Source organism: Apteryx mantelli, chromosome 17 (genome assembly GCF_036417845.1).
Source record: "Apteryx mantelli isolate bAptMan1 chromosome 17, bAptMan1.hap1, whole genome shotgun sequence".
In the NCBI taxonomy this organism is placed as follows: Eukaryota; Metazoa; Chordata; class Aves; order Apterygiformes; family Apterygidae; genus Apteryx; species Apteryx mantelli.
The window spans coordinates 6,915,048-6,931,970 of record NC_089994.1 but is presented as its reverse complement, the minus strand read 5'-3'; the positions used below and the strand labels follow the sequence as shown (position 1 = coordinate 6,931,970).

At 50.2% G+C, this 16,923-nt stretch overlaps 3 protein-coding genes across 4 annotated transcripts in view; all 3 read left to right on the top strand.

The window, feature by feature from the left end:
• PXN (paxillin) overlaps window positions 1-6,073 on the top strand; it is a 51,258-nt gene extending 45,185 nt beyond the window's left edge. For both annotated transcript variants that reach the window (XM_067306900.1, XM_067306899.1), the window contains 2 exons: window positions 53-201; window positions 2,208-6,073. In XM_067306900.1, the coding sequence (XP_067163001.1) occupies window positions 53-201; window positions 2,208-2,474 (416 nt within the window). In that variant the 3' untranslated portion in view covers window positions 2,475-6,073. The remainder of the gene's footprint in view (window positions 1-52; window positions 202-2,207) is intronic.
• Window positions 6,074-6,525: 452 nt separating this feature from the next.
• Window positions 6,526-10,192, top strand: RPLP0 (ribosomal protein lateral stalk subunit P0). The gene is made up of 8 exons (XM_067307067.1): window positions 6,526-6,575; window positions 6,714-6,817; window positions 7,249-7,424; window positions 7,520-7,607; window positions 7,893-8,039; window positions 8,548-8,733; window positions 9,225-9,365; window positions 9,958-10,192. The coding sequence occupies exons 2-8, from the start codon at window positions 6,764-6,766 to the stop codon at window positions 10,117-10,119; spliced, it is 954 nt and encodes a 317-aa protein (XP_067163168.1). The 5' UTR covers window positions 6,526-6,575; window positions 6,714-6,763; the 3' UTR covers window positions 10,120-10,192.
• Window positions 10,193-10,806: 614 nt separating this feature from the next.
• The window catches only part of GCN1 (GCN1 activator of EIF2AK4), a 47,767-nt gene continuing 41,650 nt past the window's right edge, over window positions 10,807-16,923 (top strand). The window contains exons 1-5 of the mRNA XM_067307095.1: window positions 10,807-10,840; window positions 13,379-13,481; window positions 14,135-14,198; window positions 14,796-14,927; window positions 16,224-16,332. Of these exons, the coding sequence (XP_067163196.1) occupies window positions 10,823-10,840; window positions 13,379-13,481; window positions 14,135-14,198; window positions 14,796-14,927; window positions 16,224-16,332 (426 nt within the window). The 5' untranslated portion in view covers window positions 10,807-10,822. The remainder of the gene's footprint in view (window positions 10,841-13,378; window positions 13,482-14,134; window positions 14,199-14,795; window positions 14,928-16,223; window positions 16,333-16,923) is intronic.

Sequence of the window (16,923 nt, the reverse complement as noted above, 5' to 3'; positions counted from 1 at the left end):
ATCGCTAAAGATCAGGAGCTGATCCTCTTTGGCTCTCCTTTTCCTTTGGCAGGATTCCATGAGAAAGATGGCAAAGCCTATTGCCGCAAGGACTACTTTGACATGTTTGCTCCCAAGTGTGGAGGCTGTGCCCGGGCTATCCTGGAAAACTACATCTCTGCCTTGAACACCCTGTGGCACCCTGAATGCTTTGTCTGTCGGGTAAGAGACCAAGGTCCTTTGCTGCTGCTGTACAACCCCTGTCATTTCTGCCCTGCAGGCATCTGGTCTCTTATCAGGAGAAGGCGCCTGTGGGGTAGCGAAGGGCAGCCATCCCCACAAGATAAAAGCATGTCAGCAACCAAACACCTTGTTTCTCTGCCTGTTTACATTGAACTTTCTAGTTGCTTTGCTCTTTTTGTTCTCAGCTGCAATTATGGGCTTCTGCAGCGGCTCACAGATAAACAGAGACGTTTTCTGTGACCTTTAAATAATTATAAGCTAAGCTTCTCTCTAAGCACTTGCCTTAGCAATCAGATTTTTGAAGATCTTCCTCCAATGTTCAATCTGACAATGTAAACTAATAAGACTGACCTTGCTCACACAAACATGCAAGTCAGTGAAATTGTGGCAGGCTCCATACAACAGGCATAATGAACAGGAATACTGCGGATTAAATGCTTGGCGCTCTTTCAGAGAACCTTGCTAGTATTAACTCTTACAGGCCCCAAGAGAAGAGCAAGTATCAGCCAGTATTTCCTAGAGTGGGAGAGAGACAGAGACCAGGGTCAGCAGCAGAACCGTGAGCTCCTGGTTTCCAGTGCGGTGCTCAGCACTGCTCTGCTCCGCTCTCTGTGGTGCAGCTGGCCGACTGTCACGGAGCTGTTGGGACTGACTGTGGCTCCGGCAGTGGTGTGTGGAGAATGGAACCAGAAGACTGCAGTCCTGACTGTGGGGCTGGAGAGGGCTGTGCCTTCTTGGATCTGGATTCCGGCTTCTCTCAAGCAACTCTGCTTTCCTTCCCCCTGCCACCACACTGCATGTGCTAGTGGGGTCAGCACTGATGTCTTCCAGGATGCAAGGCAGGATTCTCCTCCTGTTTTTGCTAAAGCAGAGCTGACTTCAGCTCTCCTGCTGTTTGAAGGAGGAGACTGTTTATTGAACTAATCATCAGTGTTAGTGTTAGAAAAGTCATGGACTCACTGCAGGCAAACTGCATTAATCCCAGTTCAGCTATTCGTGGCTACACACGCTCTTTGCTGGATGTGTCGGGTCCGGCTGTGTGTACCTCCTCCTTGGGGAGGAGGATGGTCTGGGGCTGAGCAAAACCAGGATTCTGGAAACCTGGCTTCTCCTCTGGGCCTTGCTGCTGATGTGCTGAGTGAGCCCAGCAGGGTCCTTGGCTCCCCCTGATGCCCTGTTGCCTTAGTTCCCCCCTGTACAAGGAGGAGAGTCTCCCCGGTCCTGCAGAGAGAGTGGGTGGGTGCTTCCAGGGCAGGTTTGGAAGTGTTGCACGCTCAGCTGTCTGACGCTGAGGTGGGGAAGGAACATTGGGCACTAATGAGCCCACGTATCCTCTTCTCATCCATTCAAAATCATTAGCGCTGTAAAGCAAGCAGGGGTTTCTCCCAGTGGTGATGCGACCTCTACAAGTGCCTGGTGGAGATGTTTCAGGGTAGAAGATCCTGTGGAAAGGGTACATGCATAATGTCAGCCATTCTGCACAGATCAGTTGTAAAAATGAATTGGGCCTCTCTTTCTCAGTTAGAACCAGCCCCCAGTTCATCAGAATCCTGCTGTGTGAAAGTCTGTGTCATGCTCCCTATTGCAAGGAAGCTGGAGTGAGGTTAGCAAAAAAATATATATATATGGGAAAGGTGCTGCAGTGTTTCCTGTCTCAAGGGAAGGTGTCTTCTCCTTCCTGCTAATTGGATGCATATCTGGTAGCTCATTTATTGTATTTTCCATGTGTTAGTGAAGCCAGCTGGGGGAGGGGACACGTTTCTTTCCCTTGCTTGCAGCTGTATCTGTCCCTCTGTCAGCCTTGGAAACTCATCTTGGTGGACAGAGGTTGGCTCTGTGGACAACAAGGACGTGTGCTGGGAGGTGGCAGTTCACCCAGCCCGCAGTACTGTTGGATTGGGCCACAGGGCAGAGGAGGGCTGTGGAGCTGCCCACGTCCCTGGCTTGTTTTATAGTCTGTCCTCTTCTGCTTTTTCCTCCTGCAGGAATGTTTCACACCATTCATCAATGGCAGCTTCTTCGAGCATGACGGGCAGCCCTACTGTGAGGTGCATTACCACGAGCGTCGCGGCTCGCTGTGCTCCGGGTGCCAGAAGCCTATCACAGGACGCTGCATCACTGCTATGGGCAAGAAATTTCACCCCGAACACTTTGTCTGTGCCTTCTGCCTCAAGCAGCTCAACAAAGGAACCTTCAAAGAACAAAACGACAAGCCCTACTGTCAGAACTGCTTTCTCAAGCTCTTCTGTTAGAGGCACCATAGATGGGAGCTAAGCATCTTTCTGCCGCCCCCTTGGCAGTTCTGTCTCTTTGAACGTTACTGTGATTTAGAAACCTTACCAGGCAGGGGAGAAGGGGAGGGGGTGGGGTGGGAGTGCTTGCTGCTGCTATGGAGAGGCAGTAGATCCAGAGATGAGATGGACCATTAAACTGGAAATGCCCTTGCTGTATCTCAGCAGAGAGAGGCTGAGTCCCCTCATTACAGTGTGTGTGTCTGCGTGTGTGACTGACGGCTGAGCTTAGCCCCAGGGCTCCGGCAGGGAGGTTTTACCCAGCCCCCTCCTGGCAGAAGGAATCTGTGCCAGTACTTTTCAGCCTGTGTCAGTCCTCCGAGCAAATCGTGACACTTGCAGACAACGCAGCCCTCTGCTTTGACACCTCTCTCTAAGGCATTCGAGTGCGTTCAGGCAGCCTGAGCAATAGCACAGCGAGGGCACCTTGTAATCTTGGCGCCACCCTGGCTCTGCTCACCAGAGCCAAGTGGCACGCGTGATTTACTGAGATGAGAGCGTCAGCACAGGCAGCCAAGACCCTGCAAGGGTCTCTCCAGTTCCATTACACTGTAAGGAGTTGATACCACTTACCTTTTCTTAAGAGGAATTGATGCATTACTGTGCAGGCTGCTTTTTTTTTTTTTCCTGGTTTTTATTTCCCTGCCCTTTCTCAACGCACTGGAGCAAGAGGTGGGGGAAAAGCCCCCGATCGCCCCTCAGCACTGATGTGCACTCCTGCGGGTGGGATTCTGTTCAGGGCACCTGTGTCAGCACCCAGGCCTGCTCGGGGCATCTGCTCCCCTTGCTGGCCGCCTCCAGGAGAGAGGCGGAGGCCGGCATCATCCCTTCTTTAAAAGCAGGTGCAGAGAGGTTAGGGCACAGCCTTTCCCATCCATCCCCGCCATGAGTGAATGGGACGTTTGTGTATGTGGCCTGAAAATCTGCCACCTGTCAGGGCCTGAAAACAGTCACAGGAGCGGGGAGAAGTGGAGGGGTTTAAGAAGCCAGGAAAAAAAAGCTCTGGACTGTATCTTTTCTTCTTCCTCTCTTTGCTAATGAGACCTGTCAGCCTTTGGTATTTCCCTTTTCTGTGCTCTTGTTAAACGTGTTCTACTGAGAGACACTAGAGCAATAACCTTTTATATTGACTGTTACTGGTATAACAAGTCCCTTGGGTCAAGTGTGTGACACTTGCAGTTTTGCTATCAAAGTGAATACTGTATCCTCTCTTTGATAAGAACTGTAGATTTCTACACTGATTTTGAATTCATATCTAATTTACTTTTAATCCTCTTATACAGAATTTGGTTTTGAAGTGATTTTAAGAAAGCAACTTTTATATCTCAAGCTGTGCTGTTCTAGGCAGTGTACCAGTTGTGCTGGTTTACTGCATCTGTAACCTCAACGCTTTGTTAAACTTAACTAACATTGAGTATTTTCCTTTTATTGCGGGTTGGGAGGGGCTGGAATCTATGGGGAAGGGAATGTGACTTTTTTTTTTCCCCTAGCACAGGCAGGTGAACTGTGAATAGTGTTTTTTTTTCTTTTTTTTTTTTCCTCCTTCCTCCCCTCCCCTTCTTTCTCTGGGTCACCTGAAAGTGTGTTTTTTGGTTTTTATTGTAACCTGTAAACTGCTGTATTTGAATCACCTGCCTTTCTCCCAAAGCCTAGCTTCCAGGATGTTACAGTGAGTCTTAATATGATGCTGCAGGGGGCAAGAGCTCAGAGCTTCACCCTCAGTTTCTCTTCTTCAGCCATCTGAAATCAGAGCAGGGCTAACTGGGGAAGGGATTCCTTTTCTCCTGTGGAAGAATGGTCTTGTGACTAAAGAAAAGGAGGAGAAGTTGGGAGATACAGACTCTGTTCCTGACTAGCTGTGTAACTTTGGGCCAGTTATTAAACCTCGCTGTGCCTCAGTTTCCCCATCTGTAAAATGGGGGCATTTTTGCCTGGATTCATGAAGTTATAGTGAGGCTTAGTTCATATTTGCTGAAGCACTTTTAGATCTCTGGCTGGAGGGTGCCTTCTATAGAAGGTTAAATATTATGTTGAATTACCCTACAGTGTTCTGTGGTAACAGCCAAAGCAGCCCAGGGAGCAGTGTCTGGAATTACACTCCAGAATACTACAGCAATACTACTATTGGAATGGGTAACGTCGGGGGGTTCTGGTTTTCAGCTTGGTAGATACTTTAGGGATCTGGGGGTGACTGTGTCAGAAACAAGCCAGACTTTTTAGGCTGGAATTTCCCGGTCAGTGTTCCATGTAATCTTGGCTTGGTGCTTCACTACCCTGCTTAAATCATTGCAACTACTTTCCACCAGATTGCCATACAAAAGAGCCTCAGTTGGTAGTTGTGAAAGCAAAGGGACCTGTGGAAGCGCTGGAACTAAAGCTATGTCAGCTGGGCTGAGTGTGGCTTTTGGACAGTCCAATAAGCAAGAAAACTTACTAACTTGTCATTTTATTTTTGAAATCAATTTGACTTCAAATGAGTATTTCTAAGCTGTGTGTGGTTATCTTGCTGAAAAGATCAGCTTGTTCTGGCCCCACTAAGAGGATGAAAAGCCTTCATGCAGGATTGGGAGCGAGAAGGTTGGAGTGCTGTTTCTGGCACTACCGCTTGTTGTGTGATACCTACCAAACTGCATAATCGTGTGCCTCAGTTTCCCTGAGTCTGGGGATCCTTTAACCTACCTCACTGCTTGTTGAGGCTTGCTTCATTGAAATTTCTGGAGTGCATGGAAAACCTTGGATGCAGGGTGCCACCAAAAGTGTGGTGGTGGTACTGTATGCCAGTACCAACGAGGGCAACTCTTCTATCGTTAATGCTAAGTGGGGATGATTAAACAAGTTATCTCCTGAGCAAAATGTTGAGTTTTTCCTGGATTCAGCTGGTTTGTGACATGCTGGGATGCTACACAGATGCCACTCGGCCAAATCATTACTCTTGTGGTGGCTGCTGCCAATGTGGAAGTCAAAAATGCCTATTATTTCACTTCAGTTTTAGACTAGAAGGGCTGAGGTGCTGCACAGAGCAAACGGGGAGGGTGATGTGTTGTGGTAGCCCGGGCGCCAGGGGCTTTGCGCCTGCCAGGCGGTGCCTGGTGCTGCGGGAAGGACCGGCGAGACGGGCTAGCGCTGCTGCAGGCCCTCGGGTGTGTCCGGAGGGGAGAGCGGCGGCTACCTGCCCTCAGCAAGCGGCTACATGCTGCCCAGGGCAGGCGTGCCTGGTCCCCGGCCCCTTGTTTGAGCGGAGGGGCTGCGTGCGGGGGCAGAGGTGAGGTAGCTGAGCTCAGACACGTCGCTGTTTCCTTGCAAGGTTTTGCCCGCAGAGGCCTTAGCGTCCGTTTGCGGTTCCCCCCCAGTCCGAGGGGCTCTTGCCCTGCGCCGCGAGCTGCCCGCGTGCAAAGGTCCCTTTCAAACCACGTCCTCGCTGGGCTGGCGGGGGCCGTTCTCCTCTGGGTCGACAGTTATTTGATATCTATTTTTTTTCCCATCCTTGTAAACTTCTAGCTCTGCTTTGTCCATTTAAAATTCTCGCAGTTATGCTAATAAAATTTCTACTGTTACTCTCACGTGTTGGTTCCCCTCGTTTCTAGTCCCTCGGCTTGGGAAAGGGCGCGGTGGCCCTGGGTGAATTCCTGTTCCCTGAGCCAGACGCAGCTGCTGTTACCGGTGGGGGAGCCCCGTTCCCTGGGACGCGGGATGTACAACGGGCGCGGCGCGAGAGAACCGCCCGCTGCGTCCCGGCCCCGCGCTGAGGCGTTTTCCTTCCGCCAACGGCCGCAACGGCCGCCTCGCCCCGCCCCGCCCCGCCCCGCCCCGCCCCGCCGCCGCGCTCCTCCGGCCGCCGGGCGGCGCCAGCCGCGCTCCCCGCCGCCGCGCGGCCCCCGCGCCTTCCGCCTCCGGCCGGCTGAGTGGCGAGCGCGCTGCCCAATGAGAACGGCGGCCTCCCCTGATTGACAGCCAATGGGCCGAGCGGGATCGGCCTGCGGCTCGCTGCCATTGGCCGCGGGTGGCGGTATAAAAGGAGGCAGGCCCGCCTCCCGGCCTTTCTTTCCCGGAGCCCTCGTGGAGGTGGGTGCGCGGCGCGGCGGCTCCGCGGGGCAGGGCCCGGCCGGGCCGGGGCTGGGGGGCCCGGGCCCGGGCCCGGCCGCGGGCAGCGGGGAGGGTGCGGGGCTTGGGGCCCGTCTGAGCCGCGCCTCTCCCTGGCAGGTCACAGCTCGTCTTTAAACCCGCCGGGCGATCCTTGGAGCACCGCCGCGATGCCCAGGGAAGACAGGGCTACGTGGAAGTCCAACTATTTCATGAAAATCATCGTGAGTGTCGGTGTGGCCTCGCAGGCCCCGGGGCCCTGCCGCCCCGCCGGGGCTGGGGGTGCTGCTCGGCGTCCGTGGGGGTGGGGCTGGCCTGCCTCTGCGGGGGGGGGTCGTCTTTAAAGATACCGGGTGCTGTGTGTTACCTGTTTAAGGAATGATTTCTGGTCACGTGAAGAGATTTAGGCAGTTTCGATCAGACTGTTTTCAAGTTCTGCGGCAAAATTTTTTGCTTTGGCATTTACAGAGGTAATTTGTCTAGAAAACCGTTTAGGTTGTTAAGAGGGACATACACCTCGTAGCTGCAGCTCAGCGTCTCTTTGGGCTGAGCACTCTCAAACTTCTGGTCACTCTGTCAAGATTCACCTTAAGGTTTTAATGTTGCTCTGTATCTTGGGTTTCTTTGTATAGTTACCATGTTTCTCTTTCTGTAGCAACTCTTGGATGATTATCCAAAATGTTTCATCGTGGGAGCAGACAATGTAGGATCCAAGCAGATGCAGCAAATCCGTATGTCCCTGCGTGGGAAAGCGGTTGTGCTGATGGGGAAGAATACCATGATGCGCAAAGCTATTCGTGGTCATCTGGAGAATAACCCGGCCTTAGAAAAGTGGGTAGTGGTGTCTGAATGCTCCTGGGGCCTCCTTTTGGAAGGAGGAGACATTGTCTGAGGAGTGGGACTGAAGGGTGTCATCTTTCCTTCAGGCTGCTGCCTCACATCCGTGGGAACGTGGGCTTTGTCTTCACCAAGGAGGATCTGACTGAGATCAGGGATATGCTGCTGGCCAACAAGGTAACGGAGATTGGTTCTCGCTGTGCTTCTGGGCTAGGAGATACCAAGTAAAAATAAAACTAAACCTTCTTGGGGGATACTTGATTATTATGAGTTCTCAGAGGTTGGGAACTGGGCCCCTGCAGCCTTAGCTCAGCTCCTCGGGTTCCCCCTCTGTTTCGCTTGTGGATGTCTGGTTGATGTCTATCTTGGAGGAGTACTACAGGGAGGAATTGATGCCCATCCCATGGGGTCTGAGAGGTTGAGTGTTCTTTCAGCTTCTCTTCTTGTTTCCCCTTCCTCCAGGTGCCAGCAGCTGCTCGTGCCGGTGCTATTGCTCCTTGCGATGTGACTGTGCCAGCCCAGAACACTGGTCTTGGACCTGAGAAGACCTCCTTCTTCCAGGCCTTGGGCATCACCACGAAAATTTCCAGGGGAACCATTGAAATTCTGGTTAGTGAGCAGCGTGCTGCTGTCATCTGAAGCCCTTCCTGCACTGAAGGGCCCCAATGGTGGCACTCTGTGGAACTGCCTTACCTTGAATGCTACTATGGAGGGGACAGGAGGTGTAAAGATCAAAGCTTCCATTAGTGCTGAAACGCCGTATTAGCAGTCTGACTGCTTCACTTCAGGAACTTCTAAAGGTGGATGTCTGGCTTGGGTCGGGTATGCAGTGAGGGGTGGGGAGGATTTAAGTTCCTCTGTCAGGTCTTCGCTGCATGGTTAAGCTCTGCTGAAGGAACACGTAGACAAACTAGCCTCGAGGTGATGCATTAAGGGTACTGCTGTTCTCCGAGCCGAGATGCACCTGCTGCATGGTGTAGGGCTTTCTCAAACTGTGCAGCTGAACTTTGAGGCTGTTTTTGTTGTGCTCATTTGTTGGAATGTGCATTGAGCCCTGTTGCGTTGGTGTGCATGAATTTCTTGGCGTGTGATCACTCATTTTCCCTTTATTCCTCAGAGTGATGTGCAGCTAATCAAGACCGGAGACAAAGTGGGCGCCAGCGAAGCCACCCTGCTGAACATGCTGAACATCTCCCCCTTCTCCTTCGGGTTGGTGATCCAGCAGGTCTTTGACAACGGCAGCATTTACAATCCTGAGGTGCTGGACATCACTGAGGAGACCTTGCACAAGCGCTTCCTGGAGGTAAGGATCGCAACCCGTATCCATTGCATTCCATCCTTTTACGCAACTGCTAGGGAGAAAATGGACAGTTAGGGCAACTGACGCTGCCCTGGAATGGAGTATCACCTCCTGTGTTTCTGCTTGGGTCCTGCAGAGCCAGGAGCTCTCCCTAATGCCCAGAGAAACAATCTTTCAAGGAGCACCTTTTCTACGCTCTTTTGTCTGAAGCTGGGGAAGATGTACTTTACTTTTCATTGTTAAACTGAGGTGCATGGGATCAGTGAATGCAGAAAGGCAGTAAAGCGTATATGGAATCTGGAAACCGCTTTGTCGAGTGCTTGGCATCACACAAATCCTGATGCCTTGTGTAAATTTCCTGGAGCCATGGTGCTTGTATGCGATCCATGCTATCCCTCATTACATCTGTGGTGTAGGGATGTGCTGTCATCTGTAACAGTTTGTAGTCCAGGTTATTTGTCAGAGCATGGAAACATGAGGCTCTCTTCTCCCAGGGTGTCCGTAATGTTGCTAGCGTCTGTCTGCAAATTGGGTACCCCACCATTGCTTCTGTGCCCCACTCCATCATCAATGGGTACAAGCGGGTCCTGGCCGTGGCTGTGGAGACCGACTACACCTTCCCGCTGGCTGAAAAGGTAATGGCCGAGTCTGATCTGCTGGTCAAAAGATTAATAGAAATGCTGTGAGGTGCTTTCATGAAAACACTTCGAATGCCACCTGGTTTGAAAGCACTCGGACTTGTCTCTGAACATGGGTCTGCTGTGATCTGGAGAGGAAGGCCTGCGTGCTCGGGCTGTCCTGGGAAGGACGCTTTCTTCAGAGGGTTTTGTTTAAATGACAAGAGTCCGCTCGCTGTGGAAAGCCAGAATGAAATACCTGTTTGGTAAAGGTGCTGGAGTTCCTGCTCTCAGGGCTGTTAAACTTGAGCACAGCTGAAATGCCGTAGGGGTGAGGGGAGGCTGGGGGAAGAGTAGCTGTCCCAGCCACTTCACCCCACCACCAGTGGGCAGAGGTCAGGGTCCAGCCTGGGCTTTGAGAGGGCTTTCCTCCACCCTTGTCTCTTCCTTCTATTTTAACTGTACTTGTCACTGGTTCTTCATATATGGCAGCGATAAGCGTGTTCCCTTTGGCTTCTGGGAGGTTGTTAGTGTTGCCTCTTGGTTGCAGAGGTTTAGTCCCTCTAAACGTTTCCTCTGAGTTTACATCTGATTTTTTTTGCTTTTGCAGGTGAAGGCCTTCCTGGCAGACCCCTCTGCTTTCGTGGCTGCTCTCCCCGTGGCAGCCGAAACAGCTGCGCCTGCTGCTGCCGCCGCGGCTCCGGCTAAGGAGGCGGCAAAGGAGGAGTCGGAGGAGTCTGATGAGGACATGGGATTTGGTCTCTTTGACTAACAGCAGCCACAGTCTGTCTCTTCATGTCAGAGTTGGTCTAATTGGAGAAATAAAAAGCTATTTTACACCTTCATGTGTGCCAGCATTGATGGTATAGCCTGCAGGTCATCGGGGGCTTGGGAAAAGTGTAATCCAAGTCCTCTGGAGCGCTGATTTTATAAGGGGCTCTACAACCGGTGCTCTAAGGAAGCTGCATTTTTAAGGGTCTAAATGGGTGCTGACAGTGAAAGGCAGAGGTAACTGAGACGAAACCAGTGCATCAAAATTGTCACGTTTCAAGCAAGTTGTGCCGTGAGGGGCCGCGTACGGCCTGAGTTGTTGTCTTCACGTGCAGAAATTCGTCTTTGCCGCTCGACAGGCGGTAGCGGCGGCGAAGGGCGGCGGGCGGCTTTCCCTCTCGCGGAAAGCAGCGCTAAAAAAAAACACCAGAGAAAGGCGGTGGAGGAGCAGGTGTGGGGGTGTGTGCGGCCCGGCCTCGGCTGCTGCGGCGCGTGGGGCCCTGGCGCGAGGGGCCGGGCCGGGCCGGGCCGGGCGGGGGGCGGGGGGCGGTGGGGCCGGGCCGCCCGGGGGCTCCGCAGGCCGCAGCCGTCTCCATGGCGCCCGGCGCCGCCCCCGGCCCGCTCCAGCTCCAGCTCCAGCTCCAGCTCCAGCTCGGCGCGGCCGCACCGGAAGCCGCTACCGCTTCCGGGTCGCAGCCGGCGCCATGGCGGCCGACACGCAGGTGAGTGCGGGCAGGGCTCCCCACGACGGCCCGGCTGCCGGGGCCCGCTCCGGCCCCGCTCCGGCCCCGGCGCCGAGCCCGCGGCGGGCAGCGGACGGGGCGGCCGGCCCGGCTGGGTCGCCCGCGGCGCGGCGCGTCCCGTCCCGGCCACGGGGCCCGGCGGGGGGGGCGGCGGGGACGGGCGCGGGCGCTGCCGTGACGCGGGGCGGCGGCTGCCGCGGGGGCCCCGGCCGATCCCAGCAGAGAATTTCTAATAAAGAACTGGAAAAAGCGGCGTCTCCCCCGGGCGCGCTCCGGTCCCGCTGCGCAGCTCGCCCCAGCGCGGCCTCCTCCGCCTGCCCGGCCGGGGGCCGCGGCGGCGGCCAGAGCCCCCGCGGGGACCCGCGACGTGGCCCGCGACAGCGTCGCCGCTCCCGGGGCTTCGCCTGCCTCGCGCACCGCGTTGTGCTTCTGTTTTACTCCCGCTCTGCGCATTGCGCTTAATATTCCCCAGGCAAAACCCGGCGTTTTCAGGATGAGCTTCTTGCTAATGCAAGTGTTTGGTTTGTTATGTTTATTCGTTTCTGTTAGTGTTGCTTGTGCGCGAGCTTTGCTGTAGCGTGTGTGCGTGCACCTCTTGGGAAGAAGCGGGTGAGTGACGCCTGTCCCGCTGGCTTGTCCCGTGGGGACTGGGGAGGAGTAGTTTTGCCAGCCACGTGAGCTCATAGGCTGCTTGGGAAGCACTGTAGTGTTATACTTGATTTATGTTTTTAATTTCCAGACTGTTGGGATAATTTTAACAATTTTTACAGTCTGCTTGTCAGCCTGCTTGAGATTAATCGGCATGAGTAAGTGCAGCTTGATTTGAATTTGCATACGATGAACTCATGTAATGAAAAGGCTTAAAAGAAGAGCAGGATGTTTTATGGCTCCTTGTTTTGTCAGCTCAGGTGGTAACAACGGCATCCTTGACAAATCGTCCTTTAGGTTACTGCTAGAGGTGTAGCCCTGCTTTCAGGCTGCTCTTGAAGAGAGCTCAGGGTGCGAGTGGTTGGGTTAGAGAAATTTGGGCATTCTGTCTAAATCCCGAGTAGCCATCTTGAAGGATTACCCTTCCTGTGTGTCAGCAGGGAAGTTTTACTGAGAACGCTTGTTGAGGTGAATGGAGGCAGTTTCCATTTCCCAAGTCTGCCAGGTTTCCGATGTTTGTACAAAGAACCTGTTGTGGCAACGCTGGTAAAGCTCTCACCGTAAGAGGGAAGAAATAGTTTTTGTGAGTTCCTGAAGAGGTGTGTGTGTGTGCTGCCATTCCTAAAGATAGTTTTTCGGGACTTCTGAGGTGTTTTTTTTACGTAGCAAAATTTGGGGTGAAGGCTGGAGGCACCTCTTCCTGTGCTGTGGGATTCGAGTATTGTGGACATTACTCCAGCTTCAGGCCTGGAGCTGTGGGTGTAGTGCAGACGGTGTCGTTGCTCAGATCAAAGTGAATTTTAAGCGTTTCCTGGAGACTTGCTGTTCTGGTTTATCTAAAGACAGAGAATGCATTAGTATAGTCCTTATTGAGCCCTGTTGTTAGCCTCCGTGAAGTCTTTTGCCTTGCATGTTTTCTGGGAGTTGAAAGTTCATGAATATATTTTCAATAGTTAAAAGGAGCAGGTCACTGAGAATTTAAACTTCTTTCCAGTCTTTTCAGGGCGTGCATCTCACCGGCTTGATACCGCCTGAAAACTGAAACTATTTACAGGAGCTAAATAAACTTAGTGAGTGGTCTCAGTCCCCGACTGCTGATAGATTCAGGCATACAGTAAACGGGCAGTAGGGGAGGCATGATAAGACACACACGCAATTTTATGGTACGGATTTTTTTATTTGTTTTCTTATCGTAATCTTGGGAGCTGTTGATAGCGCTGGAAGGAGTTTTATAGTGAGGCGTGACTTTTAGTAATCTGGCGAGTCCAACTTGTAAAATCCCCGAGACGTGTGTTCAGCCTGGGAAGAGCAAAGGCAAGCTCTGCGCCTTCCTGCTGGTCCCAGATGTGTGATTTCACAACTACTGACAGCGTGAAACCACAAATTAAGTTTTCAGGATGTGCAAGTAGACTCTGTAATGGATCACCTGCAGTTGGAAGTGCCATTGAAGGGGGGCGGGTGGGTTTTAGGTGATAACACTCCACTTAAAAGTACATATGCACTTTTGAAGTCTCTGTTTTTTTGGCTTTTAAAGGCCCTGTACTCTAGGGCATTGATTTTGCTGATGGGCTTTTCACTCTGTCCCCTTTTCAGAAGGGTAAGTGTATGTTGCAGACAGCGAGTGCCATGACACAGAAACAGGGTAAAAAACAGAAAGCTGTCATCCTTCAGCTTAAAGTGGAGATTTTTAGTTACCTCCTGTATGATGTGCAGTGACCCTTTCTCTAGAAGATAAGACCGTGGATGATCACGTTTGGTCCAGAAGAGGTTGCCCAGGTGCATGTTCTGTTTGCCCTGGTTTTATGTTCTGTTTGTTAATACAAGGCAGTCTGACGTTTTTTCCTGTGTGTATGCAAATAATGGTTTCAGATTTCTGATACGCTGAAGCGGTTCGCAGTAAAAGTAACGACAGCCAGTGTGAAGGAACGGAGAGAGATCCTCGGTGAGCTGGGAAAATGCATTGCTGGGAAAGGTAAAAGCATTCGGACACTGTTTCTGTCACCAGGGTGGAGAATGTTCAAGTGTTTTGTTTAAAGGGCTGTGTGAAACTTGTGGGGTAGCTTCTTGGAGCAGTGGGGTGGCAGCATTTGGAATATACGTGTTCTCACAGCATTAACTTGAACCATAGGTTTTATATGTAATACTGAACCCTCTCTAGTTATTAACTTTTGTGCTTTTTTGAGTACGTGGTTGTAGCATCACTCATGTATCATTTGCCTGTTTATCTTCTGGCTCTTAGCTTGGTTTTGTAATGGTTTATGGAGAGTTTATACATTTAACTAAAGTAGATGAATGGAAGATTTTAGATAGTCTTAATAAAATGGTTGAAACAAAGTTCTAAAAGATTTGTTTGATTTCTGTCATTTTCTGAAAATGACTTTGGAACAGTATGTGTTCCAATTTTGCTATTATTTTTACAAATATGTGTATAATGTATACAAAAAGAGAGCTCTGAATAAGGCCCTGACAGTTCTACAAACGCTTTCACAGATGTACAGGAGCTGTGAGTAGTTCTGCTGCGAGCAGTTCACTGATTTCAGTTGTGAAGTGAATCGTGTGTGTATTCTTAAAGGTTAAGACCTCAGTGATTTATGAATAAATATTTTGAAATACAATCTGTTACAGATCTTCCAGAGGGTGCAGTGAAAGGCCTTTGCAAACTCTTCTGCCTCACTTTGCATCGATACCGGTAAGTAAATGATGTAGAAAGGTTCATGTAATCAATCTATAAGCATCTATTTATTAGTTAAACTGGTATGGAAACGTTAGCGTGTAGTGTCATGTAACACTGAAGGATGCTGTCTAGTGCTTAGGCTCTCCAGTTAGGTTTCACATTAAAACATTTCATGACACGTTGTGTTTCATTTTTAATTTCAAAATTAAAGCTTGCACCCTGTGGTTCAGTTTGCAGGAATGAATGCCAGTGTCCTTGCAAAGCAAGACCAGGATCTGGTAGAACGCTTTTAGATTGGATTAAGTTGTGGTCTGTTGTAAATAAGGTGTTCAGAATCTCTGATTTTTCCTGCGACTCATTGAAGTGCCTTGGCATAACTTCTGTCAGTGAAGCTAGGGAATGGAGTTTGCTGCCAGAAATATAAATGATAAGGAAACTTCTTCACTTTGTGGAACAGCAAGGACAAAATAACTATTAGCTAGGCTGCTGAAATGAGAAAACAGCCCTTCATGTGGTTTGAGTGGAGTAGTTTCAAAAAAGAAATGTTGGCCCAATTTTATAATGTTCACAGAGTTTTGTTTTCTTTTCTTTTTTTTCTTTCATTCCTGCTAGCGATGCAGCATCCCGCAGAGCCCTGCAGCTGGCGCTTCAGCAGCTCGCCGAATCCCAGCCAGATGCAACAGCAAAAAACCTTCTGCAGTCGCTTCAGTCTTCAGGGATCAGCGGCAAGGCTGGAGTTCCCAGGTGCTGGATGAGTTGCTGTGTGTGCAACCGGTTCTGAGTTGCTGGTAGTTGGTCTTTTGCATTCTGAATGGTTCTTTCTGCTGCTGCTTCCTAGAGGTGAAAGTTAAAAGTATTTACAGATGAAGTTATTAATGACTATTTGAATTTTACTCTTTTACCTCTTTCATGTCTTCAGTGAAAGCAGAAGGGTTGCAAGAAGAGCTGCTTGGTATCACTGCTGGTGGCAGGGGTCTGAGTTAGTGTTGTTTTTGTTAACCTTCAAGGCTGGAGCTATGACAGTAATCTCTTTTATCAAGAAGTGATCACCAAAAAGACTGGGAAGGGGGATTTCCTAGCCCTTCTGATCTTCAGCTGCTGAATTCAAAACCTAGTTATAGATATTTAATATAATGAAATTTGAGGTTCAGCTGAGAAAGATGCTAGTGGTGTGTTGTAGTAGCATCTGGAAATGCTGTTTAGGCAGTGGGTCTAAAAGGTGACTTAGGATATTGTTCGGCTTCTTGTCTGATTCAGGCCCCAGAACACCCTCCGGGGACTCCTCCATCAACCTCTGCCTTGTGGCTAAACTGGAGTGTAGCTTTTAAACCAAGATCACATATTTTTCTAAAGGTTTACAGTGATATAACAGTTACTCTTCAGGTTACTCTGTTGCAATGCCTGGCTGTTTAGAGACTTTTATTATGTCCCTGTGCGTAAGGACACTTGCTACGTTATTTCACTTTGAGAGAGAGATCAAAAAGGCGTCAGGATCTTCAGGGAGCAGAGAGATGGGGTCTGTTACCTGAAGTAGAGGAAGGAGATGAGAGTTAGCATAAATCAGAACTGAGTGGTGTGCCAGGAGGGAATGTAAACTGAGAAGTGATTTGGCAGTCAATGTTGTGAAGTTCTGACAGTGAAGATGAGCAGCAGATGAGAAATCTTGAGTCACTTTTTGGACAGTCTCCGTTGGCAAAGTATTTAACTCTCATTTCTATATTGCTGTTGGGGAGATCCGAAAAAGATCTTTCTTGAGCTAAGGTTTTTCATTCCCAGCAGGCGAGATTTAGCTTTCTTTGTGCCATTGAGAAGATTGAGTGTTAAACAAAAGCTGAAACGCAACAAGCAAAACTCATTGTAGCTTGCTGGCGCTAGTTATTTGCTTTAAAAGCTGAGACTTTAACTGTAATTTTCTATGACAAAGTTGCCTCACTTTAGTAGTGTTCTGGCTTGGGCCCAAGCGAGCCCGTTCTGCGCTAGTAGGTATGAGTTATGTAATGGGAGCTGTGGGTTCACTCGCTTTTCTCACCTCTACAACAGTAAGAGCAGTGGATCTGCAGCTCTGCTGGCACTCTCCTGGACATGCCTGCTTGTGCGCACAGTCTTTCCAACACCTGACAAGAGGCAGGGAGAAACATGGAAAAAACTGGTAAGTTCTTTTTGGTTTACAGAAATATCCCTTTGGAGATAAGGACTCAAGGACTTCTAATGCCTTTAAGCTGCTGAAACGCTGCAAATGATTCTGAATGTGACTAATAATGTTGTGCTAAAATGCGGGACTCTGACTTTCCTCTTAATTATGATGATCTTTTATGCTTCCTGATGTATTTTGATCACTTTATCCAGCTGGAGAAGGCGGGAGGTATATAAAGCGTGAGACTGATAGTGTTGGACCTGAGTAGACTTGCTCTGCATACTGTGGTATATGCCAGTGTTTTTAGACTAGGTGTTGTAGTGGAGCCTCCAGGGTCTAGTCTGCAGTGTGTCGTTCTGAACTTGTTCTTCCCTTAAGGTAGTTGCTTGTGATGTTCTGTCATATGGTATTAAGTAGCTTTTTGCTTTCTTTTTGCCTACTTTAACGATCCCTGGATCATCCCTGGAACCATGCTCATAGCACCTTGAAATGTGGTTGGAATACACTTTAAGAGGAGATGTAACTTGATATAAATTGCTGTTTTGTAAGTCATTGTTTCCAAAATTGTGTTATACATGCTTCTTCAAAATGGTATGTGTGGGATGA

What these genes read in the sequence shown, in the direction of transcription:
- RPLP0 (XM_067307067.1), top strand. Translation starts at nt 6,764, where the DNA reads ATGCCCAGGGAAGACAGGGCTACGTGGAAGTCCAACTATTTCATGAAA. An exon ending in ACTATTTCATGAAAATCATC is followed by an intron (nt 6,818 to 7,248) that starts GTGAGTGTCGGT and finishes CTCTTTCTGTAG; the next exon opens with CAACTCTTGGATGATTATCC. An exon ending in ATATGCTGCTGGCCAACAAG is followed by an intron (nt 7,608 to 7,892) that starts GTAACGGAGATT and finishes CCCTTCCTCCAG; the next exon opens with GTGCCAGCAGCTGCTCGTGC.